Source organism: Vicugna pacos, chromosome 18, assembly GCF_048564905.1.
Source record: "Vicugna pacos chromosome 18, VicPac4, whole genome shotgun sequence".
Classification (NCBI taxonomy): domain Eukaryota; kingdom Metazoa; phylum Chordata; class Mammalia; order Artiodactyla; family Camelidae; genus Vicugna; species Vicugna pacos.
Genome location: NC_133004.1, coordinates 32,775,148 through 32,797,737, shown reverse-complemented (window position 1 = coordinate 32,797,737; position 22,590 = coordinate 32,775,148). Strand labels below are relative to the sequence as shown.

The 22,590-nt window shown below is 49.5% G+C and overlaps 2 protein-coding genes and 1 long non-coding RNA gene across 7 annotated transcripts; 1 reads left to right on the top strand and 2 right to left on the bottom strand.

The window, feature by feature from the left end:
* Positions 1-763: 763 nt before the first annotated feature.
* GDPD3 (glycerophosphodiester phosphodiesterase domain containing 3) lies at positions 764-6,580 on the bottom strand. Of its 5 annotated transcripts, none has more exons than XM_031687459.2 (10): positions 5,879-6,580; positions 5,558-5,600; positions 5,184-5,319; positions 5,050-5,095; positions 4,761-4,897; positions 4,599-4,688; positions 4,130-4,263; positions 2,777-2,836; positions 2,636-2,687; positions 764-969 (listed from the first exon to the last, which is right to left on the bottom strand). In XM_031687459.2, the coding sequence occupies exons 1-10, from the start codon at positions 6,360-6,362 to the stop codon at positions 832-834; spliced, it is 1,320 nt and encodes a 439-aa protein (XP_031543319.1). In that variant the 5' UTR covers positions 6,363-6,580; the 3' UTR covers positions 764-831. The 5 variants fall into 5 exon arrangements, 3 of the variants coding, with proteins under 3 accessions (XP_031543319.1, XP_006201320.2, XP_072798984.1); XM_006201258.4 differs by having other exon boundaries at positions 4,779-4,897; XR_004193950.2 differs by lacking the exon at positions 764-969 and adding an exon at positions 2,982-3,049 and having other exon boundaries at positions 2,632-2,687.
* Positions 6,581-6,695: 115 nt separating this feature from the next.
* Positions 6,696-13,237, bottom strand: MAPK3 (mitogen-activated protein kinase 3). The gene is made up of 9 exons (XM_006201256.3): positions 13,056-13,237; positions 11,836-12,018; positions 9,827-10,016; positions 9,521-9,637; positions 9,116-9,230; positions 8,676-8,807; positions 8,395-8,504; positions 8,146-8,300; positions 6,696-7,314 (listed from the first exon to the last, which is right to left on the bottom strand). Exons 1-8 carry the CDS (start codon positions 13,223-13,225, stop codon positions 8,178-8,180), a joined length of 1,140 nt encoding a protein of 379 aa, XP_006201318.1. The 5' UTR covers positions 13,226-13,237; the 3' UTR covers positions 6,696-7,314; positions 8,146-8,177.
* Positions 13,238-14,408: 1,171 nt separating this feature from the next.
* LOC140686957 (uncharacterized) lies at positions 14,409-18,414 on the top strand. Its single transcript, XR_012060965.1, has 3 exons — positions 14,409-14,513; positions 17,537-17,578; positions 18,380-18,414. It is a non-coding gene; the product is annotated as an uncharacterized lncRNA (long non-coding RNA).
* The last annotated feature ends 4,176 nt before the right edge of the window (positions 18,415-22,590 follow it).

The window sequence follows — 22,590 nt, the reverse complement described above, 5'->3', positions numbered from 1 at the left end:
AATGGGAAGAGCTAAAGGTGACCATCCGTGTTAGACCCCAGGGAGCCAGAGCCTCAGAACAAGCCAGTTCCTACTGTTGTGCATCACCTCTTCCAGGCAGCCTCCTCTGATACCCTGCCCCTCCAGGCAGGGTTAGGGCTTGCTGTGGGCTTCCCCCTTTTCCTTTCTCTCCTCCGAACTCGGTTGAAAACGTGTTTAAACATGTGTCTGCCATACTAGACTTGCCGTGTTTCCTGCAGTAGCCCTAGTACCCAGCCTGGCCTAGAGTAGTCAATAAACCTTTGTGAAATATGTGATTCATTAAATGAATAAGGTAGTAGGGCTGGAGAGGGTTGAGGAACTCAGAGAGCTTCTGGAGTGGGAGACTTGGGAATGGAAGGTTGGAACAGCTGAGGTAGCAGAGGGGCCTGCCATGCCCACCCTCTAAAGCCAGGCAAGGAGGCCCACAGGGGCAAATCGAGTCCCTTGCTACGTGTCTGGGGCTCTTAATGGCCTCAGGAGAATGGAACCATTGTCTGTGGCCCGGAAGGGGCAGAGGGCCTTGCAAGGGACATTCCTGAAGAGAGTGGAGGTCAGGTTGCCACAGGGTGTGGCATCACTCTGGGTCTGGAATGTGGTGGAACCAGTGGGTCAGGATGGTTAGGGCCTCAGACTCTGGCCCTCAGCTGGCCTCTTGGGTGGCCTCTTCTGCCTCAAGCTGCCATCTTTGCAGTCTTCTAGGCTCTAACCACTCCACCCCCAACCCCCGCCAAGCACAAAGACATGACTGAAAAGAGCATATTTATTGGGGAAGAGAAACAGAGGAGGGGGTGACGGGTGAGGAACTCTGGGTTAGTAGGATGGGGCAGGTGGTCCATGGTTGTCCAGGTAGCGCCTCAGGGCTGTTGGGTAATCAGTTATGACGCCAGTGGCCCCCAGGTCGAAGGCTGCTTTAAAATCTGATTCTTCATTAAGGCACCAAAATATCACCTGAGTGGGGAGGGACAGGCTTGCAGTTCCCCAACAACTTTACTTGGCACTTCCCCTTGTACCCAGATGTGGGGTGCTCTCCTCTGTGGAGACCTCCCAGCAGTACTGTACTGGAGCTGGTTGTTACATTTTCAGGAATTTTGCAAACTGGTTATTAAATGCAGCCATTATTAAATATTATAGAAACTTACAATTCAGTAATAAATATTCAAAACTCATCACTTCCTCGTTATTTTATGACATTTTACCATTACCTATGTTCTGGAGATTATCTACAGCTATTGAATGTATAAGATGGAAATACTATATAATGGTGTGCTACCATGCATCTCATCCCAACTCTGTTGAGTGACTTCATGTTGGTAGCCTGAAATTGGCCAAGGTGGGAGTAAATACAGCAGAGAAATTATCTCATGCTCAAATCAGGTGTTCCAACCCCCTCCCCGGGGAAAGCTGGTTGTGGAACATTTACCAGCCCGCCAGTGCCTCCCAGCCTGCCCATATCTGCTGCTGCTCTGCCTCTTTCCTGCCTCCTGAGTCTTCTCCTGTGGGCACTGAAGTAGGTGGAGATGGTATTTGAACCCTGGGCAAGTCACTGGACCTCTCAGTTTCTTACTCTGGCAAATGAGAGTGATGGTCCAACCTCCCAGAGCTGTGGTGAAGACCCATGGAGCAGGAGGGCTGATCTGAAAGAGCTGTGTCATCCCTATGTCTCACTCCCCCCAACAGCCAATCAGTGGCTGAGTCCTGGCCTGTCTCTGACTTAACTCTTCATCCATCCCCACTGCTGCCACCTCAGCCCCAGTCCTGTCAGTGTCCACATTAGCCTCCTAGTGAGACTCTGCTACCCACGATCACTTCTCCATGTGATGGCAAGAGTGACCCTCACTCAATAAGCCTCAATTGGATCAGGTCTCTCCCCTGCTTAAGCCTCTGAGAAGCTCCCCTTCCCTTTGGGCTGAAGTCCAGGCTCCTTACTGAGGTTCACAGGCTGCCTGCCGCTGCCTCTGCTGCCTTCTCCAGCTCCCGTTGTACCACTTCCTCTAGACAGCAGCCTGGAGGGACCCCTCTTGGTTCCTCTGCTGGCCTCTTGCTCCTCCCACCCTTCCCCTGTGCTGAGCCTCCTGCCTGACATGCCCTCCCTTTCCCTTCCCTGCGAGTGGGCTTCTCATTTCTTCCAGAAGGCCTTCACTGACCCCACAGACCGCAGCACTCTGTTTCCTTTCTGTCTGCTGGCTGCCTCTGCGATGCCTGCTTCCTTTCCTCCTCTGCCCTTGATGACAGGCTCCCTGCTCCTTCCCTGGGAGCACAGTGCCTGGAACTGTGTTCTCAACACTTAGTTCTCAACAAAGGTCTGCTAATTAAACAGAGCTGATGCTCAGGGGAGAGGGAGGGGATGGTCTGGGCTGGTCTTTTCCTTCTCTGGTCTCTTCCCAACCCCCGTCATCAGGAATCAGGAGGGTTTGATACATCATCATCATCATCATCATCAGCCTTGATCAAGCCTTGACTAAGTACCAGTTGCATATCCAGAAGAGTTAAATATACCATTACCCCATTTGACAGACAAGGAAACTGAGACTCAGAAGGTGACCTGCTCAAGTGACCCAGCCAGTCAGTAGCAGAGCTGTGCTGGGCTCCCCCTAGGAACAACCCACTTGCTCACCTGTACCCCTCGCTGCTCCAGGTGTTGGATCAGACTTTTCCTCATGATGAGCCTGGTGGGGGTGGGGAGGCAAAGGCAGTGATGCGATGGGACTAAGGAGGAGGGAAGGGACACTCCACCCCGCCTTCTTGCCCACCTCACCATTTGGAAACCACAGCTGCCAGCTGATTCAGCCCAGAACAGGGAAATGGGAAGTAGGTCCTGCGGAGAGGAGGTGTCATGATCAGCCCTTTGGGTCCCTCTCTGTCACAGGGGTGGGGTGGGGTAGGAATGACCCCCTAGACCAGTGTAACTCCACCCCCTCTAGATGAACACTTGCGGTTGCCCAGAGGAACAATTCACCCACTGTTCAGTGAACTTCTGCTCCCATATCCTTGACTCCATGCTTTGAGGGTGCCCTCCTCACCACTTTACCTAGGAAGAAACAGCCTTGGAGAACTAGAGTGACTTGCCCGAGGTCACACAGCAAGTCCATGGTGGGGCCAGGGCCTGGACCAGAATGCAGCTTGACTCCTAAGCTGGATGCACAATCTGGAGGTTCTCCTGGTTGGGCCTGATCAGCCTCCTGAGACCAGACAGACTTAGTGGGTCGGCCAACTGTCCCACTCTAGGGGTGACTTTGGAGGCTTTTACAGTGTCCTAGGGCAGGCTCTGCTATGTGACCTTGGGCAAATTACAGAAACTCTCTGAGCTTCAGCTTCTCCATGGGTACTATGGTAGGGAGTCATGATTCCTGTATCTCCTGCAGGTGCTGCAAGGTAAAGCTCAAAAAAACCGAGGATGTGAAAACATTTTGCAAGCCCTGTATAAAAAGTTATGTACCCTAAGTTCTGTAGTATAATGATCTCTTTGTAGCAAGTGATGGTTGGGGTTGGTGGGGAGCTTCCCTCAGGACAACAGAGGGGAGCAGAGAGCACTGGGGCTGCCACTGAGAAGGTCTCAGAAGGCAAAGGGAGGGCCCTGGCCTGAGAGCTGACGAAGTATCCAAATTCCTGATACTCTGCCTAGCTGTTACTTTGTTAATTCTTGTCTCCCAGCAGGAAAATCCTCGCTTTTCTGCTTGAGAATCAGAGAGTTATGCTATAATTAATCAATATCTGTCTCCCCACCCAGACTGTAAGCTCAGGGAAGTCCTTACCCTACCCACACTGGTCTTAATTACAAGTAAGTGCACCTAAAACAGAGTTTCAATAAATATTTGTTGGAGGACTGGATGAACAAATAAACTTTTTGTCCTAAAACTCCAACTGCATCAACACGCATTTGCATGGACTTTCAGGGGGTTCATGGCCCCCTTAGTACTCATGAATGCTAGGTGAGAACCGCTGTCTTCAAAGGACCCTGCGGGTTATCCTCAAGGGAAGCCAGGGAGCTGGAGACACTGGCTCTCCTGCTCTAGACCAGACCCTGCACAATGGAGTTTGGAGGGGGGGTGTTTTTCTGAGGTAAGAAAAGGAAGAGGATGAGGGAGGAAGGCGGGGACCCTGTGGGTACCTGTTGATGATGGTGGGCAGGAAGCAGATGAGGAACTTCTCGGGGATGGAGATGAAGGGCAGCAGCCCCAGGTAATAGAGCAGCAGCACCCAGAGTCCTCGGCTTAATGTGAGGGAGGTGGGCATCTCAGGGTTCTGGGAGGCAAGGGGAAGTGAGAAGGGGGATCAGTCTGCTCCTGGGGGAGCACAGAGGAGGCTTGGGCTGCAGGGGACACAGTTTTGAACATTCAGGAAACCCTACCACCTGCAGGATCAAAGCTACATCTTAGCCCAGGGGTTCCAGGCCAAGAGCGCCCTCCCTGTCCCTCTGGCCTGCCTTAGCTCATACATGTTCTGAGCCAGGCCCGTCTCCAAATCTCACTCTTGGAGACCCTGCTCAGGGCTCCTCCAGAAGCTCTAGACCCCTCTGGCCTAGGTCCCTCCTCCTGGGAGGAAGGGCCGCTGAAGCCGGGAGGGAAAAAGGGACTCACAGCAGCCTTGCACTTCTTCATAATTGAGCTCTTCCCTGAGGCCCAGATGGTGATTTCATTGCGGTCAAAGTTCCTCACCAGGTCTGCTGTCTGGGAGAGGGAAGAGATGAGGGGGACAGGGGGAGTCAGGCCTCTGTCCAACCCTGGGCCCTCCTCACCTACCCCTGCCTGCAGCACCACCTTGTAAATGAGCTCTTCATTTTCCTCTTTGATTTCCACGCTAATGGGCGTCCTCGGAAACCTCCGGAACACGTCCTCCAGACGCACCATGTGCCGGTCTGACCCATGTGTGAAGTGGCCTGGGGAGTTGTGGGAAGAGGGATCAGAGAAGGATTGGTGGAATTGGGGTGAGAAGCCAGGGGGAGGGGGTGGGTCCCAGAGGAGAAGAGAGGGCAGGAGGTTGAGGTCCCTCGGGCTGGCTCAGCCCAGGGCTCACAGTCCGTGCTCTCACCTGGTGAGAAGTAAACCTCCAGCTCTTCCTTGAGGAGGGGCAGCTCCTGGGGAGAGCACGGGCATGTCACCAGGGGGCACGTGTGGATGCATGGAGCCTCTCTGGATACAGTGAGGGGCTGGGGCAGGGCCCACCTCAAAGTCCAGGCTGCCAATATCCCTGTTCACGCCAGACTGGCGGGACAGGTTCTTGTCGTGTGACACTACCACGACGCCATCCCGAGTCAGCTGGCAGTCAAGCTCCAGGAGGTCAGCTCTCTGGGTCATGGAGCTATGGGAGTGAAGATCAGTGAGGGGATGGGGGACAGATAGGGATGGGCCGGACGGCAGGATGGTGGGGCATTTCAGGGGAACGTGGGGCAGTTCAGGCCGGATGTGCAGGCTGTGCACCGCACACCTCCCGGGGGCTCCGGTCACCCAGACCAGAAGGTAAATGGCACCCTTTAGTGTCATGCCGCACACAGCTGGCACAACCTTACCCGGCAACTTGGCCGGGCAGGTGGACTCACTTCTCCATGGCCTCCATGGTGTTCTCCAGGCGCTCTCCAGATCCTGTGTAGGGCAGCTAGGGTGGGTTCCTGGGGCCTGGCCTCCCTCCTTCCCTCCACGGCCCCCTGCCTCCTCACCCCGTTGGACCAGGTTGAACGGCCTCTTCCTTGTTCCACATCCTGCTCTGCCATCATCCGGCTCTCTGTCTACCTTGATCTCTGCTCTCCTTTTAACATCTCGCCCTTTGGACCTACTGTTTCTGCTGTGCACTCTGGCACCTGTCTCACTATCCTCACTCCACCTTCAGTAGCCACCCCACCTCCTACCCTGGCCCAGCTCACCTCCCCGGTGGGCCCCCAGGCGGGGACAGAAGGCTCGAAACCACGGGGTGTGCAGCAGGCGAGGCCGGCGTAGGAAGAAGATGGAGAGCATGACATAGCTGCCCAGGGTGGGCAGGGCATAGTATAGCAGAGGGCTCATGGCCGTGCTGCCTTTCCACGCTCCGGCTGCCGTGAGCTCAGCCGCTCCCGATGGACTGCTGCCTCGCAGACTGCCTGGCTGATGTAGGCTGGCTCCACCACCGGCCCGCACCACACCCCTTGGGACCTGCTGAGCCTGCTGCTGGCCTGGGGCCAGACTGCAGGGCTCAGCTGGGGATGGGGTAGAGGCAGGAGTAGGGCCAGGCAGGTCTGGCCCTCGTATCCCCAGGCCCTTCACACACCCCAGAATCCCTCTGTGGCCACACCGGCGGAGGGGTGGTAGGCAAGTCCCCCTACCCCCACCCCACCAGGTGTGCGACAACTTTCCCCCTTCCCGCTGGTTCATGTGGCCAGGGTATGTAATGTATCATTCCTGGCCATTTTCAAAGAATCCGGGGGTGTGTAGGGTGTCCCTGAGTCATTCCAGAATCACCCCCAGCCAGTTAGACAGGAAGCCATCAGAGAGGGGAAAGGACAGTGACTAAGGGGGAAACTGATCCCATTTTGTCCAGGAGTCTGGAACTCCTTACATTTCCATTCTCAACCCTGGCCAGCTGGGGAGCCAAAGGCCACCACACCAGGTAAAGCCACAGGTAGGAAGCGGCTGGGCTGGAGAGTCAGTCCTCAAAGCAGCAAGGGTTAGGGTCAGGGCATCGGCGAATACAGACAGAGCCAGGGCCATCCATATACACATCTCTATATTTATATATTAGATACAGGCACAGGGGGTGGGAGGGGCACTGGGCTCTGCATGTGCCCCACCTCCACTTCTGTTCACCCACACACAGAAGCAGCGGGACGTTAGATGTGGCAGCTTTGTTGGGGGAGGGAGTTTAGGCCTGGGCCCTGCTCCTCAGGGATACTAGCCCTTGAGCCTTAGGAATGTTCCTTCAGGGAAAATGGGGTGGGGTTTTAATGAAGTGAGTGAGGCAGGGCTGGCCCTGAGTCCCTACTCAGTGTCCTCCGTGTCTCCCCCTCCTCCACCACCTGACCCCTCAGTAGATCCCGGAGCAGCCAGAGCCCTTGGATTCCAGAACTACCAGAGACTGGGATAGCCAGGGCAGGTGGAGGCAGAGCAGCAGAGGGGAATTTGCTTTGGGGCCACCTGAGCCCCTCAGGTCCTGGGAGGGGTGGGGGAGGGCGAGTGCGTTGGCCTGCCTGAAGCAGAACTCCTGAGCAAAGCGGAGGGAGGTGGCCAGGCCCGCCCTTGGCCCTGACCTGGGCTGTCGGGGGCTGGGCTGGGCACAGTGTCCATTTTCTAACAGTCCGGCAGGGGAGGGGCAGGCAGAAGGCAGGACCTAAACAAAAAGGCAGGCAGGAAAGGAACCATTAGCACACATCCCTCCCCACAAGCAGACCTGCCAGAGCCCCGACCCCAACATCTTTCCTTTCATCCATACAGCTGGGTCTTGGTTTCCTTATTTGTGAATGGGGGTAACATTAGTGCCTATTTCAAGATACTGCCATAAATGAGTTAATATATGTAAAACTCTTAGAACAATGCCTGGTGCTAGGTAGGAGTTTGCTCTCAATATCAGGACTGTCTCCAGGAAACCAAGATGCAGAAAGGTGAGGTGTCTTGCACAATATCACACAGCCCTTACTAAGTGTCAGAGCTGGGCTTTGAACCCAGGTGTGTTTGCCTTCCTGCTAATCAGGCTGCAACTGGCCAAAGACAGAAAGGCAACCAGAGGAGGGACGGAGAGCGCGTGGGTTGGGGTAGGCCCAGCAGTGTCCCCCAGAGGTATATGGACTGCTGATCTGGACACCAGGTGTGGAGAAGCCTGGCATGTGGGTCAGGCTGGGTGCTGCCAGCTCCTCCCAAAGCAGTTACTGCCCTACTTGCCACTCTGCCCAGGCTAGGGAAGCCAACTCCTGGCTCTGTTCCTCAGATGGGCGAGAGGGGCCCTCAGTGACCTCTGAGGGCCTGGAATGGCTACTGGGGCTGGAGTTTGAAGGGTATTGACAGGTAGGGCTGGGGGGACCACAGGTCTGTGGCAGGCTCTGGTCCTTTTGTTGCCACCATTCACGTAGATCATGGACGTGAGCAAGCTTGTGACTACATGGGGGCATGGTGGGCAGCCTGGTCTTAGGGTGAATCTGTGCGTGGGTTCGGGGGGGATACTCACCAGGCCCCAGGGAGCAGAGGCATCTGTCCAGGTTAGGGGCCCTCCAGCACCCCAGGCTGGAAGCGGGCTGTCTCCTGGAAGATGAGCTCCTTCAGCCGCTCCTTGGGTAGATCATCCAGCTCCATGTCGAAGGTGAAAGGTTCCTCGGCCACTGGCTAGGAGGGACAGAGAAGTGGGGAGGTTCACAACAGGAATTCAGGGATGCCCACCCATCGACCTACCTGCCAGCCCTGCTGGTGGTGGCCCCACCTCATCTGTTGGGTCGTAGTACTGCTCCAGGTAGGGGTGAGCCAGAGCTTCTTCCACTGTGATCCGTTTGTTGGGGTTAAAGGTCAACATGCGGTCCAGCAGGTCAAGAGCTAGGGAAAGACAGGTGTCAGACGTCAAAGGGAAGGGCCGAGGAGCTTCCAGAAGCACTGCTTTGCTTCTCTGTGCCCAGGGGCCTACCTACTCAGGCAGCCAGCTGCTGGGCTCAGGTACCCTCCTCTGCACCCAGTTTTTATCCCACACCAGCCCCAAGTCTCTCTCACCTTTGGGGTCCGACTTGGGGAAAAGCTTGGTCCAGGCCACCTTGGTCTTGGTGGGCAGAGACTGTAGGTAGTTTCGGGCCTTCATGTTGATGATACAATTCAGGTCCTCCTGGGATGGGGAGCCCAGGATACCTGTGTGTAAGGCAGGTGACTTGGTGAGCAATCTCTCCCTTCTGGGAATAGAAGGAGCCAAGAACCAATAGAAGGAGCCAAAACGGGTCTGGATTTGGGCAGCCCTAGGTTCAAATTCTGGCTCTAATACTTCCTAAGTGTTGGGTGTATGTAGCTTTGCTTTTCCCATCTATTGAATGGGGACAGTATCTACACCTCAGTGAAATACTCTGAATCTCCGTAGGGGCTCCATGCATGATGGAAACCTAAAGATATCTCACCTCCAATAAGGGCATCTCCCTCCCATTGAGCTAGTCAGCCCCCCTCACCCAGAATGTGGTTCAGCTGGTCCAGGTAGTGCTTGCCAGGGAAGATGGGCCGGTTGGAGAGCATCTCAGCCAGAATGCAGCCCACAGACCAGATATCGATGGACTTGGTGTAGCCCTGGAGAGGAAGAGAAAGTGGTGGCCAGCCTCAACAGGGCTCTGTTGTTTGGGCCAAGCCACCCCCCCACCCCCAACCAAGGTTCAACACCAGTCAGAGAGGCAAAGGGCAGAAGCCCAGCAGAGGTAATTCTCAGTTTCTTTCTAGAGCCCGAGGACCAGAACTATGTGACAAGGCCCAGTGGGTAGGTAGACTTCCTGCATCATAGGGGTCATTTCCTGGCTCAGAGGTGGCTCCAGGGCTTTCTGGGACCCAACCCCTTCTCTTGAGGGGTGGATGGCCCCCCCTACCTTGGAGTTAAGCATGATCTCTGGGGCCCGGTACCAGCGTGTGGCCACGTATTCCGTCAGGAAGCCAGTGTGGTCGTGCTCAGGATCAGCGATCCGGGCAAGGCCAAAATCACAGATCTGGAATGCAACCCAGGCTGCTAAACTTGGGGCATGAGGCCTCCAGGGCCCAAGCATTCATACAGTCATGCCTCTCCCTGTGCTGTTCCCTTCGCTTGTGATACTCTCCTACCCATGGGGGCTACTGGTCACTTGGAAGCCAGAGACCCCAGGGGGTGGGGGAGGGAGACAGGCACTCAACCCTCTGACCTTAAGGTCGCAGGTGGTGTTGATGAGCAGGTTGGAGGGCTTTAAGTCCCGGTGGAGCACGTTGGCTGAATGGATATACTTGAGGCCTCGCAGGATCTGGTAGAGGAAGTAGCAGACGTGGTCATTGCTCAGCTGCTGGCTTTTGAGCAACTTGTACAGGTCTGTCTCCATCAGGTCCTGCACAATGTAGCTGAGGTTGGTACCAGAGACCCCCGGGTAGGGGTAGCAGGAGGCACTTGGTTAAGAAGAACAGATTCTGGTGACTTCACATCCCTCCAGCCAATGCCTCTGGGGACTCAACAGACCTGCCAACCTGCCAACCCATATCATGAGCTGGGCAAAGCCCATACTTAGTGGTTGGGCTCAAGGCCTCTGCCGTATCTCAGCTGGTAACTCTGAGTAAAGCATTTTGGTTCTGTGACCTCAGTTTCCCTACTGGAAAAATGGGGCTAATAAGTGGTGGAAGGCAGGAGAAAGTTACAGTTAAGAATGCTGCCTCTGGAGTTCACCCACCAGTGTCTGAGTCACTACTCCACCACTCATTGGCTTTATGTCCTCAACCTGTCTGCCCCTCTATTTCCTCATCTGCAAAGTAGGGCAAAAAAAATTGTTCTTTAGAGAGGGGTTGTGAAGATTAGCTGAGATGACCCATGTAGAGCTGCCAGCCCAATGCCTGGCACGTTGTAAGTACTCAGCAAACATGAACTAGTATTGCTGTTATAAAAGCTGGAGCCACACAGCAGTTGAGAAGGTTAAATGAGATAATGTATGAACACCATCTGGCATGTAATAAATGTTTGCTCAAAAATAAATGCTTGCCTTATGGGAATGGTTTGTGCAAGACAAATGAGGAGAAACTCCCAACTGCATTCTCCTACTCAGAGTGCTTGGCCATATATTCAAAGACAGAGGAGTAAATGTCCTTTTGTATTTTAAGATAAAAAAAAGGACTAAATACAAACAAACAAATAAATGTCATGTGGCTTGTCTCTGGAAGAATAAATTAGGACTGTCTTTCAGAATCAGCTTCTAAAGGGTCTTCTGAGAACATCTGGATCAACCCTGCTGTTTTACAGATGAGGAGACCCAGCAAGACGCAGTGACTTGGTTAGGGTCACACGGCAAGCTAGGGGTGAGTGTGGAGATTTCCTGCCCACAGCTTGTGGTGGGGGCTGCAGACACCGCAATACAAATTCCCACTCTTGGGTGGAGGGCTGGGACTGGTTGGCGGTGGGTGGGGTAGGGGAGAGGTGATGGGTGTTAAAAGCTGCTAACAGCCAGGCAGGAAGTGGACAACAAACTAGGAAAGAGAGATGGGAGGAGAGCAACAGAGGCAAGGCTGTCCCTCCTGGGCAAGGTGCAGGTCCAGTGATTGGGGTGGGGCTCTGAGTGTGAAGTCTCAAAGAAGGACAGGTTCTCATGGGGGAGGGGAGGAGGCAGCAACAGAAGCACTTGATTTTAGGCTTTCTGAGCCTCAGTTTCCTCATCTTTGAAATGGAGCTGATGAGGCCCATCTCATAGGGCAGGTGGAAGTCAGAATAAGAAGTGTCAAAGCACTTGGCATGCACTGCACCAGCCACATAGCAGGCCCTCAAAAAAGAGCAGTTTTCCTCCTTCCTGCCTTCCTTCCAGTCTGAGGATCCAGAGAAGAAAGAATCATCATCTGTTAAACAAAAGAACTGACCGTGGGCAGAGGCTGATTCACGTCACAGAATTTCAGATGTCAGAAGACAAAGCTCCCATAGAGCCCATCTTGCCCAGCCCCCTACAGAGGCAGAGCTTAGAGAACAGACTTGCCCAAGGCCACCACTGCCTGGCTGCAGCAGGCCAGAATTCATAGGGCTCCTCGTCCTCTTATACTCTGTGGCCTCTTTTCTGCAGGAAAGTTTCTTTCAGTGGGTTTGTTTTGGAGGGTGGTAGGAAAGAAGGAAACAGAAAGCAAGCCCACATTCTCCCAGCCCAGCTCTGTGGCTGTGCCTGGCCAGCCATCTGGCCAAGGTGAAGGATACACATCCCTCATGGCTTCCAGGGTGGGTGCCCGCAGAATGTCTCGGATGCCAATGACGTTCTCATGGCGGAAGCGCAGCAAGATCTGGATCTCCCGCAACGTGCGCTGGCAGTAGGTCTGATGCTCAAAGGGGCTGATTTTCTTGATGGCCACTCGAGTCTTGCGCACGTGGTCGTAAGCTGAGCTGAGAGGGCCAGAGAGATGTTGTCGTGTGGCCTTACCAAAGGGGAGTCCAGGCCTAGTGGCCCCACCCAGGCCTTGGCAGGGAGGGGAGGGGAGGGAGCAGGAGAGGGCTCTGGCCAGTCATAAACAATGCTGGTTCCTTCCTGCTGTGAAGGCCTGGGATCTCCAGGGAGAAAGCTGGGGACCAGCCAGGCAGCCCTTCAATGACTTCACAAACAGAGGAAGAGACTGACTGATCCCTGACTTCCCCTCTCCTCAACCCTTTCCATTCTAGTTGCCCTGACCCCTCATCCTCCCCTTTGCAGGATGGGCCTGCTCAACCCAAGACACATCGGGGGTGGGGGTGTGTGTGGAGGATGTACAGTGAGTGAGGCAAATACAGTGAGAAGGAGGGAGTCATAGGAGGGACTGACGAGAAGGCATATGGCAGGGGTGGGTGTCGGGGGAAGGTACCTGGGCAGCAGAGCTATTCCCAGATGAACAAAGGCCCAGAGCACCCAGTGGGGCTGAGAGAACTCACAGACCCCTCCTAAAAGTTGGAGGAAGGGACTCTTGGACCCCTCATCGCTCACTGGGTTCCTGGCCCCAGGCCCAAAGCCCTGCCCCACCCTGCCTAGCCCTGAGCTCTGCTCTTCTCTCTCTCACACTCCTTGGCAAGCCCCACTGTGGGGCATCCAAGACATCCTCTCCCCAGTGAAGGGTCCTTCACTCCTTCACTAAGGATATTACCTCCCCAAGAATACTTATTATCTTCTCCTCACCCTCTGTCAATAGGGTCCCTAAAACTCCCCCACATATACTCAGATATCCCTCCCTTCATTACAGAATGGCCAGTTCAAAGCCCCCAAGACCCCCTCTCCTTAGATCCTACGCAGCGCCCCCTCCCCCAGAAAGCACTCAAAGGCCCTCTCCCTGGAACACTCCCCAGCCTCCTGAAGCTTCTGCTTCTTCAGGATGCTCAAAGTCCCTAAGACCCAGAGGGCTCTAAGCACCCGTCTGCGCCCCCCCTCAGGCCCCCTACTCCGGAACGCCCCTCACCTGACCATGCCGTACGCGCCCTCGCCGATGTACTGCAGCTGCGTGTAGCGCGGGCCCACGTCGAACGGCTGACCCTTCACTATCTCCACTTCCCCCGGGACCCCCGGGCCGACCCCATCAGCTCCCTGGGGCTCCCCGCCCCCGCCCCCCTGAGCCGTCGCCGCCGCCATCTCCACTCCTCCCCTCCCGCCCGCCCGCCTCCCCCCGGCAGCCCCGCCCGAGGCCCCGCCCCTTCCCGCCCGCCCTGTCACCCGGAGCCGCGCGCGCCAGGCCCCACCCCCGCCCGCCCCCGAGCCCGTCACGTGACACGCCCCCTCAGCGCATCCAGCTTTCCCGCGGTGGGTGCATTGGTCCCTGGTACGTGTCCGCTCCGTCAGCTTCAGTCAACCTAGAGGCTCCCAGGGCCGTCTTGAGACGGTCCAGACCCTCCAGGTTCCATGCAGAACAGCCTATAGGGCCGCCTGGTGACCTCACTCAGAACCACGTGGCAAATGAGTCCTGGAGCGGGGACCAGGACCCAGCTGCCTCTGCTAGTCCCAGTGCAGCCTGAGGAGTGGCCTGGGGCTGGATGGAACCTTAAGAGAACCCTTAACAGCCCTCTGGAGTTTGGCCTCCCTGAGCCAGGCTCGGCCCAATGCTAAATGATCCCATGCGTATTTTACGGTAGCCGTGGGAGATGGCTTCCTAACGGATGTGGCCTACCTTTCACAGATGAGGAAACTGAAACCTGAGCGTGGGCAGGTGACTTGGAGTCACTGAGACAACTTGAGAGCTCACGAACCCAGGCATCCAGCCTCCCAGCCTAATGACTTTCAGATAGAAGCCTGCAGGAGTGGGCTAGGGACCTGGCAACCTGGCAGTGCCTGTATCCAGAAGCCGGATAATCCTTGCCTACCTTTACATGGAGAGTAGGGGAGAGGCCTGAAAGCTGCATGGGAAGTTGACAGGGTTTGGTTAAAATACACTGTCAGGCTTTTTTCAAAAACAAGATAGGTAACATTTTTGTTGTCATTGGATTTGGTAAAATTGAAATCCTGTCAAGATCATCATCTTTTGATTCTGTACTAGACTGTATAGTTTATACAACATCTTGTTCACTTCAGTTTCTTCATTAGGACAGCCCCACAATATAGGTGTCATCTGCTTTTCTTAGCTGGATGAGCAGGGGCCATGTCTTATCTTGTTCATTGCTGTGTCCCCTACCCCAGACACTCAAAATTTTTGAATGGATGAATCAAATTTTACAGAATGGAAAATCTGTGAGTTGGAGAGCTGAGACTCAACATGGCGTCTTCTGACACAGAGGCAGAGACTCTCTTTAATTCCATTCTGTCTCCCAGAATCACAGACTGTTATAAACTGAAGAAGAGGCCCTCCGAGACCATCCAGTCCATCTCCCTCACTTCACAGTAACGATGTGAGCTGGAAGCTTCACAAAAACACATCTCCTCAGCTTCAGTAAGTACTCACGTTGTTTTTGTCTCCCTTAGAAGCTGAGAGTAAGTCCTTATATGCATTAAAGATCAAGAGACAAGATGGAACAGTAATTATGATTCTGAAATTGCTCATAATTAGATCTATGGCCAGGCACTCTAATTCAGATTAATGAGACCAAGTTGCTGGTTCCCAATAGCCCACAAGTCAGTGAAGGTTCAAGAGGTGCTAATTAGATCAGTTTTTTTTTTAAATTCATTTGATAAACTATTAAATGGCACTGTGTGCAAAGCTCTGAGTTAGGCACTGTGTCTAATAAAAGATGACTATATAGTGTGAATTGATGGTTAAGAGTAAGAGCTCTCTGGAGTCAGATTGCCCGAGTTAGAGTCACATTTCTGCCACTTACTGTGTTATTCTGGGCAGATTACCCACTGGCCTCTCTACTTAGGGAGTTTCTAATCTATTGAAGAGAAAAGATGCACGTACAGAGATCATTCAATACAGATAGTTGGGTGTAATATATGGTGTGTAAGTTCAAGGGTGGGTGAGATCACTCTTTCTAGAGAAGTGAGCAGGGAGTAATGGAAGAGGTGACATTTGCATCACCAAAAAAGAAGTAGAGTTTCAGAAGGTCAAGATAGGGGAAAGGGATCAAGAAGACACAGCATGAACCACAGCAAAGAGGCAGGAGCATGATTTGTCCAGTGTGGCTGCAGTATAAAGGGTCAGGGGAGTTCAGGCTGGAAAGATAGGTTGGGGCCAGATTGAGAAAGGCCTCTGATTATTGCAAGGAGTTTGGATATTACTCAGCAGTAAAAGACTTTGAGGGACTTTTGCCAAATCATTTTGCAACTGTGGGAGAATATAGTGACTCAGAGAAAACACCATGGAGTTCAGCGTGGAGCCAGGTTTCCTGAGTGGGAGTGAGTTTCCTGGCATGGGAAGGGCTGGTGTATTGGGAGGGCTGCCTGCCACCTCAGCGGCATGAGTCTCATTTAAAGTCATATGAATGTGCCTGAGAGTCCCCTCTAGTGGTTGAGGTTGGTACTTCCCTGGAGATTGGACTGGGATTTCGTAGTCTGTTTCACAGAGACTGAACATCTATTCAGTGCCAGGCTTTTATGTACTTTATCTCCTTTCATCCTTGCAGCACTGTATGAACTAGATACTATGAACATTTAACAGAAAAAAAAGCAGAAGCTCACTGAACTATGGAGTTGGAAGGAACTTTAGAATCATTTCCTCCATTAGGTAGTTCATTACCTCCAGCTCACTGCATCGTTAGAGTGTTTCTGACAGCTGCTATTTGGCTTAGCTCTAGCCTCTGGATCTACCCAGACTAAGTTTTTTTTTTGCATATATATATATTTTTAATTGAAGTATAGTAAGTTTACAATGTGTCAATTTCTGGTGTACAGCACAATGCTTCATTCATACATGAACATACATATATTCGTTTTCATATTCTTTTTCACCATAAGTTACTACAAGATATTGAATATAGTTCCCTGTGCTATACAGTATAAACTTGTTGTTTATCTATTTTATATATATTAGTTAGTGTCTGAATCTCGAGCTCCCAATTTATCCCTTCCCAATCCCTTCCCCCCGATAACCATAAGTTTGTTTTCTATGTCTGTGAGTCTGTTTCTGTTTGGAAATAAATTTATTTATCATTTTTTTTAGATTCCACATATGACTGATATCATATGGTATTTTTCTTTCTCTTTCTGGCTTATTTCACTTAGAATGAGCCTCTAGGTCCATCCATGTTGCTGCAAATGACATTATTTTAATTTTATGGCTGAGTAATATTCCATTGTATAAATATTCCACAGCTTCTTTATCCAGTCATCTGTACACAGGCTAAGACCAGTTTTTATCTGTTTGTGATGTCAAGGTCACAAGAGAGACCAATGGGTAATTGCCTAAGGTAACACAAGCGAGTAACATTCGAAGAGCACAAATGAACAATCCCATTTCAACTAATTCAGCTAGCCTACACAAACCAAGAAGGCAGCAAAAGTGCAGGAACAGGAGTCAGTACACAATGAATACTTTTATTTCGATTTAAGTACGGATCCCTTTTTTTAAATCCCAAAAACCTCATTATAATTTTCCTGTGATATGTCCTCATATATTACAGATTAGCTGGGTCCAGACCTCTCTCCCCTGGTATAAGCATTCTTCAGCTGATGCCTTCATGCCTTCTCTGTAATCATTTTTATTTTTATTGAAGTGTAGTTAATTTACAACGTTGTGTTAGTTTCTGGTGTACAGCGTAGTGATTCAGTCATACATATACATATATACACATATTCCTTTTCATATTCTTTTTCATTATAGGTTATTACAAGGTACTGAATATATTTCCCTGTCCTGTACCATAGGACTTTGTTGTTTATCTATTTCTTCTCTGGAAAAAGTTGACATCACAGGTATAGTGATATGACTAAGGGAGAGACATGGAGAAAGAAGGCTGGTGAGGACAGCCCGGACAAAGAGCCCAGTGTGGGCAGGCAGAGCTCTGCCAACTCCTTGTCATTTTATTACCATAGTATTTCCCAAAACCATACCCTCTACCATTAATCAAACCCTAATTTCGTATTTTTATTCTTTTACTTTTTAACTTTTTAAAAAACCTTTGGAACTTACCAAAAGGTTGCAAACATAGTCAAAGAACTTCTGTATACCCTTCATCAGCACTCCCTAAACGTTAACGTTTTAAATAAATGCATACAATGATTAAAATCAAGACACTAACATTAATAATCTTGCCAACTATCCCACTAATGTCCATTTTCTGGCTGAGGATCCTACCCAGTATCACATGTTGCATTTAGTTGTGAGGACTCTTTAATTTCCTTTAATCTGGAACAGTTCCTTAATCTTTTTTTTTTTTGATCTTTCTTGATTTTGACACTTTTAAAGATTACAGGCCAGTCTGGGTATGTCCGATGTTTCCCTGTGATTCCTCATTTCACTTTGCCTCTACTATTGTATGCTGCTATTACTATTATACTAACTAATCTCCTCTCTTTCAGTCCTCTTCCTCCTCGGATATGCCTAAAACACAGCCTGATGAGGTTTGTATGAAGCAGGAATCTTTCAATAACAGATGGTTAAAGACCCAGCTCAAATCCACTAAACAAGAAAGAAAATTTATGGATTTACTTACTGAAAAGTTTAGAGGTAGATGTTATGGCACACTTGGCTCCAGGGACTGAAACAAGGGGTCCCACCTCTGAGCTCTGCTTCTTTCTGAATTGTTTCCATTCTCTAGTGGTTCCTTTCTTGGTGGCAAAAAGGCTGCCAGCAGTTCCAGATTCATATCTGAGGGTTTTTTTCCCAGTAATTCCAGTGGAGGAAAAGCTCATCTCTGTCTTTCTGTCTCATTCTCCTTGTAACGAAACTGCCAGATGTGACACCCATTGGTTATTGGTTCTGTTTGGAGCCTGTGCAGATCCCTGTCAATCAATGAGGAATTGGGGGTTTAGTTTTCTCTGTTTGCACGATGACAAGGACTGGGCTGGGGGAGGGATGATTTTCCCAAGGAAAATTGGCGTGCTGTCCCCAGAAAGTGCTGGACAGGCAAAACAGCAGTGTCCATTACAATGTTTCTGTTCAGAAATTCTTAATTCCTCCCTTTAACTGCCAAATGAAGTCCAAATTCCTTACCAACATCCAAGGCCCTACTTACTTTGAGCCAAATCTTATCTTTTCAGGCTCATTTCCTAGATGAACCTTTTCCTCTAGGCAAGCTGAATTTCTCGATGACTTGCATATGATACACATTCCTGCTTCTGCACCTTTGCTCATGCAACTTCTGTTATTTGTGATGCCCGTTAAGTGGGTTTTTCAATAAAAGAAATCCTTTTCTTTTCCAGGCTCAAATGCCACCCCTTCACGAAGTGTTTCCTGGTATCCTACAGCTCCATGTGCTACATCTGTGGCCCTTAAGTTTTAGAGCAAATGTCAAATTTGTATTATATTTACTTATGTGCTCATCTTGCCCTCCCTACTAGACTGTAAAATTTCTTGAAGGCTGTAATGCTGGTATCTTTATTTTAAATCCTCTCCAGTGTTTTGCACTCAATAAATTATTTGTTGAATGAGGGAATTGAGTATTTATGGAATGGTCTCCACACCCTTCATCAGCTGGGATGTGTTTTTCTTGATGAGCTCAGGGTTGACTGTGTTCCTGTTAAAATGCAGCACCCAAAATAGAATGCCATTTTCTATATGTAGTCTGACCAGTGGGAGTAGAGTAGGAGTATTGCCTCCCTTGTATTGGCCCAATATTTTATTCACTTCCACGCAGAGCCTTTCCCTGAACGCCTGATCTAAAATACATGCTGTTCATCTGCCTCCCTCGTAGCGTTCTTTTCTTTCATGGCACTTGTCACAGTTTGTCATTACAGGTTCATTTGTGAGGTGATAGAATGCGGTGATTAGAAGTGTGGGGGCTGCAGATTTCTTTCTCTTTCTGCTTCTGTGAATCCACGTTCCAGAACTGTGGAGGGATGAGGTATATTTCTATTGGCTGTAGAAGCTTGGCTTATATTATTTCAACATATGTTTATTGAGTACCTTGGTGCCAGGTAGGCAATGGCTCAATTGGAGGGGAAAACTGAGTGCCTCCCAAGTGCTAGATTTCTGCGGGCATGTGATCTAATTTATTTTCATGCTGGCCTTGTGAAACTGATGTCATCCTCTTTTCACACGTGGGGAACCTGGTGTGGAAAGCTTGGGTGACTCGCTGGAGACCACACACATAAATGTCAGGCCTGGGACTCACACATAATATTATTAATATAGTTGGATTTTTATCTGCCATGTTAACTTTTGTTTTCGTATGTGTCTCATGTCTTTTTTCTCTCTTCTTCCTTTACTGCCTCTTTTGCAATAAGTAAATATCTTCTTGCAATACTTTATTTTAAACTATTTTTAAAAGTTATTTTCTTAATGGTTGCTCTAGGGCTTACCATTTACATATTAACTTACCAGAATCTACTTCAAATCTATACTAACTCAATTCCATTGACATATAGAATGTACTATTTTAGTTAAGTCTATTTTTCCTCAGCATGAAAACTTTGGTGTTGCTCCTTGAGCTCATATAGCCTTGGGCCCTGCCTTCCTGTTTCAACTCTTGTTGCCTTGGGAGGGCAGGGGATGTAGCAGGCACTCTGTGACCATCTCTTTCCCTGATTTCTCTGTTAAGCTGTTTCATTTGATATTACACACTGCTTTTTAGGCTCCACTAATTGCTGGCTGATTGCTCTATTGTTCCTGACAATGCCCTGCATTGCTCAGCAGTCTGATCCAGTTAAATTTGGGCAGGGGTCGGCTTTAAGGATGGTCTTTGAGGTTTGCTCTGACCTCAGGAGCACTCTTAGCTGTCCCTTCCCCTGATTCTCTCTGATGAATTAAATGGCCTATGGTTTAGCCTTATGGTTCTTAATTAAGAAGAGCTGTTTTGTTTGTTTTGAGAGCTCCCTTAGACTTGAACGTTCCTATACTAAGTTTCAAGGACAGTCATTTCATTTGGAGAGAGCCTTGAATCTCTTTTCTATGGACTGTCTCTCCCTGGGCAAAGTCTCTCAGCTACTGCTCTGGGTACTGGCTAGAGCAGTAGCCTCTGATCTTCTTGGTTTGTTTCTCCCAGCATAGGATCTCTGCTCTATAAGCAAGCTTGGATGAGGGCAGTTGGGGCTCCAGTATTCTTGGACCATCACACCAGGCACAGAGCCTTCATCCTATGAGTAGGGGCTGCACAGGGCAAGGGAACCCCCTACTTCTTTGCCACACTCAACAGAAATTTAGCCTCTTCAGCTTGGAGTTGGAGGGGATGCAAAATACTGGCAGCCTGCCCTTCCTGCTGAGATATGGTAAGTCTTGATTGGCAGCTGAGGGGAGAGGGAGCCCGTCTTCTTGGCCACACCTACCCAGAGTGCAGTTTCTTTCATGACCTGGCAGGAGGGAGGGAGGAAGGGAGTTGGTTTGACTCCTCCTAGTCTTATGAAGTTTTAGTAGATATTTCTTTAAATGTTTCTTCATTGGCTATATGCCATTAGGAAAATTCCCGTCAACTCTGAGTTAAAAAAAATCATTTTCATCAATTTTGCTTGTTATTCTAGGGAGTGCGTATGGAGAGCTCTTCACGCTGTCATCTCAGAGCTTTGATCTCCCCTAGCTTTTCCTTTTAAGCTTTTTGGTTAGTCTGTTTTTGCCCTAACAGCTACCTACTACCTCAGGCAGCTGCAAAGTTAAAATCCTTGCCTGTAAATGTTTCCAACAAATGACCCCTGGGAAGGGAGCTTTTTATGCTGGGCAAGCTCCAAGTGAAGTCAAACACAGTCAGCCTTGTAAGTTGGGTCTTCCAAGGAACCACAGGACAGTGCCAATAATGATAATTCTTTGGGAATAAGACTTGGAAAGAGCTTCAGCTCCATTCGATTCCCTGCAGTGCCTGCCAGGCTGCAATGGGAATGTGAGCTATTTTTCAAGGTTGCAACAGAACTGGAGAGTCAGGGACAGGACTTGAGCAAGTTAAAATGTCACAAAGCTCACTGTTCTTACCAAGATTTAGCTGTATTTCTTGAATAAGCATTCCTCAAATTGCTGCAAGCCTTTGGTTGTTTTACAGTTTTGAAAAAGTTGATTCTGACCCTTGTTGCTGGGGTTTTTTATTGCTTTTATGTTGGAATGAATTTTCATAGGTCCTTTCTCTGCCTTTTTGCTGACATCACCAAAATCAACATTTAATTAATGTGAATGTTCAAACTACCATACACCCACCAAATTCCTGTACTTGTGCCCAGGTTTCTTTATATAATTTGCAAAGATGTCCTGAAAAAAATGTGTTTCTTTTTTGAAAGCAAGGCAGAAAGCAAGTAAAGTCCTAAGGGTTCCCCGGTCTCATGATGTGGTAACCTTATGGTAACCCTGAAAAAGGGAAATGAGGCTTATTTAGCATGAGTAGTTCTCATTGCTCCCACTACTTGCAGCTCACAGATTATCTGCAGAATATAGAATCTAGAACCTCTAATACCAAAGTCATTGCTGAATAGTTTTATAAGTCACTTTTTAAAACTTTTCAGAAGTCGTAATGATGTTTGCCTATCTCTAGTACTTATCCTATTTTCTAAAATTTCTCAGAGTTTGTCTACACTGGCTCTCAAACCGTATCTCTAGTTTCTTTCAGCATCCTGGGGATGGACTGCATGAAAATCTGGGGTCTTTAATATTTCAATTGAGTTAGTATTCTCATCATTCTTCACTTCTGGGTCTTAAGTTTCCTCTGAACTATAACCTTCAATCATTTTTAAATCTTGAGCATGATTTTCTTTATAGAAGACAAACCGAATGAAAATTGAGAGGTTCTGCTTTCTCTTGGTTATCTGTTAATATTACACCATCTACTCTAAGCAATGGGCCCATTTCTTCCTGTTTCTTCTTCTTGCTCCAAATATAGCAATAAAAGCCCTTTTTGTTGTCTGTAGCATGTGTCACAATCTCAGGCATCCTAGCACTATTCTTACAGGTTTTATAGCAGTCTTCCATGTTTATCCCCGAAGAGGATAGCTCTTCCATCTTCTATCACAGAATTTCCTGTGCAGTCACTTTAGTTCCTTTAAATGCTCCTCTCATTACATTGTTGTTAGAAACTAAAAGGGATGGAGGAGTGACTGTTTTTTTTTTCTTTGTTTTTGGTTGGATATTCCTGAATTAATAATTAAAATTATACATACTAGTTTAGTATTGGAACATAAATAGAAAAATATTTAATACATGCAATGAGATAATTGTTCATCGATTTAACACCCAATGATTAATTTTTGCATCAATTTGGCATCTAGTGGTTAATTTAGCATTGTAATGGTCAGGGGCATTGTCTCGTTCATGCTGAATTCATTAATACATAATTACATTCTGCTATTGTCCCTTAGCTTTTGTTTCTTTTGTCTATTACTGTGTAACAAACCATCCTAATAATGAGTGGTATAAAACACGTATTTTAATGCTCACTGATTCTTTGGGTCAGAAATTTGGAAAAGGCACATCAGGAAAAGCTATACTCTGTTCCATGATGTCT

Excerpts from the sequence above, each read along its gene's own strand:
- GDPD3 (XM_031687459.2), bottom strand. The coding sequence starts at position 6,362 with ATGAACCAGCGGGAAGGGGGAAAGTTGTCGCACACCTGGTGGGGTGGG. Across the intron at positions 5,601-5,878 it reads CCTGGGGGCCCACCGGGGAG|GATCTGGAGAGCGCCTGGAG; the intron begins GTGAGCTGGGCC and ends TGCCCTACACAG. Across the intron at positions 4,898-5,049 it reads GGAGGTTTACTTCTCACCAG|GCCACTTCACACATGGGTCA; the intron begins GTGAGAGCACGG and ends ACAACTCCCCAG.
- MAPK3 (XM_006201256.3), bottom strand. The coding sequence starts at position 13,225 with ATGGCGGCGGCGACGGCTCAGGGGGGCGGGGGCGGGGAGCCCCAGGGA. Across the intron at positions 9,638-9,826 it reads ACACCACCTGCGACCTTAAG|ATCTGTGATTTTGGCCTTGC; the intron begins GTCAGAGGGTTG and ends GTTGCATTCCAG. Across the intron at positions 9,231-9,520 it reads AGATCATGCTTAACTCCAAG|GGCTACACCAAGTCCATCGA; the intron begins GTAGGGGGGGCC and ends CTTCCTCTCCAG.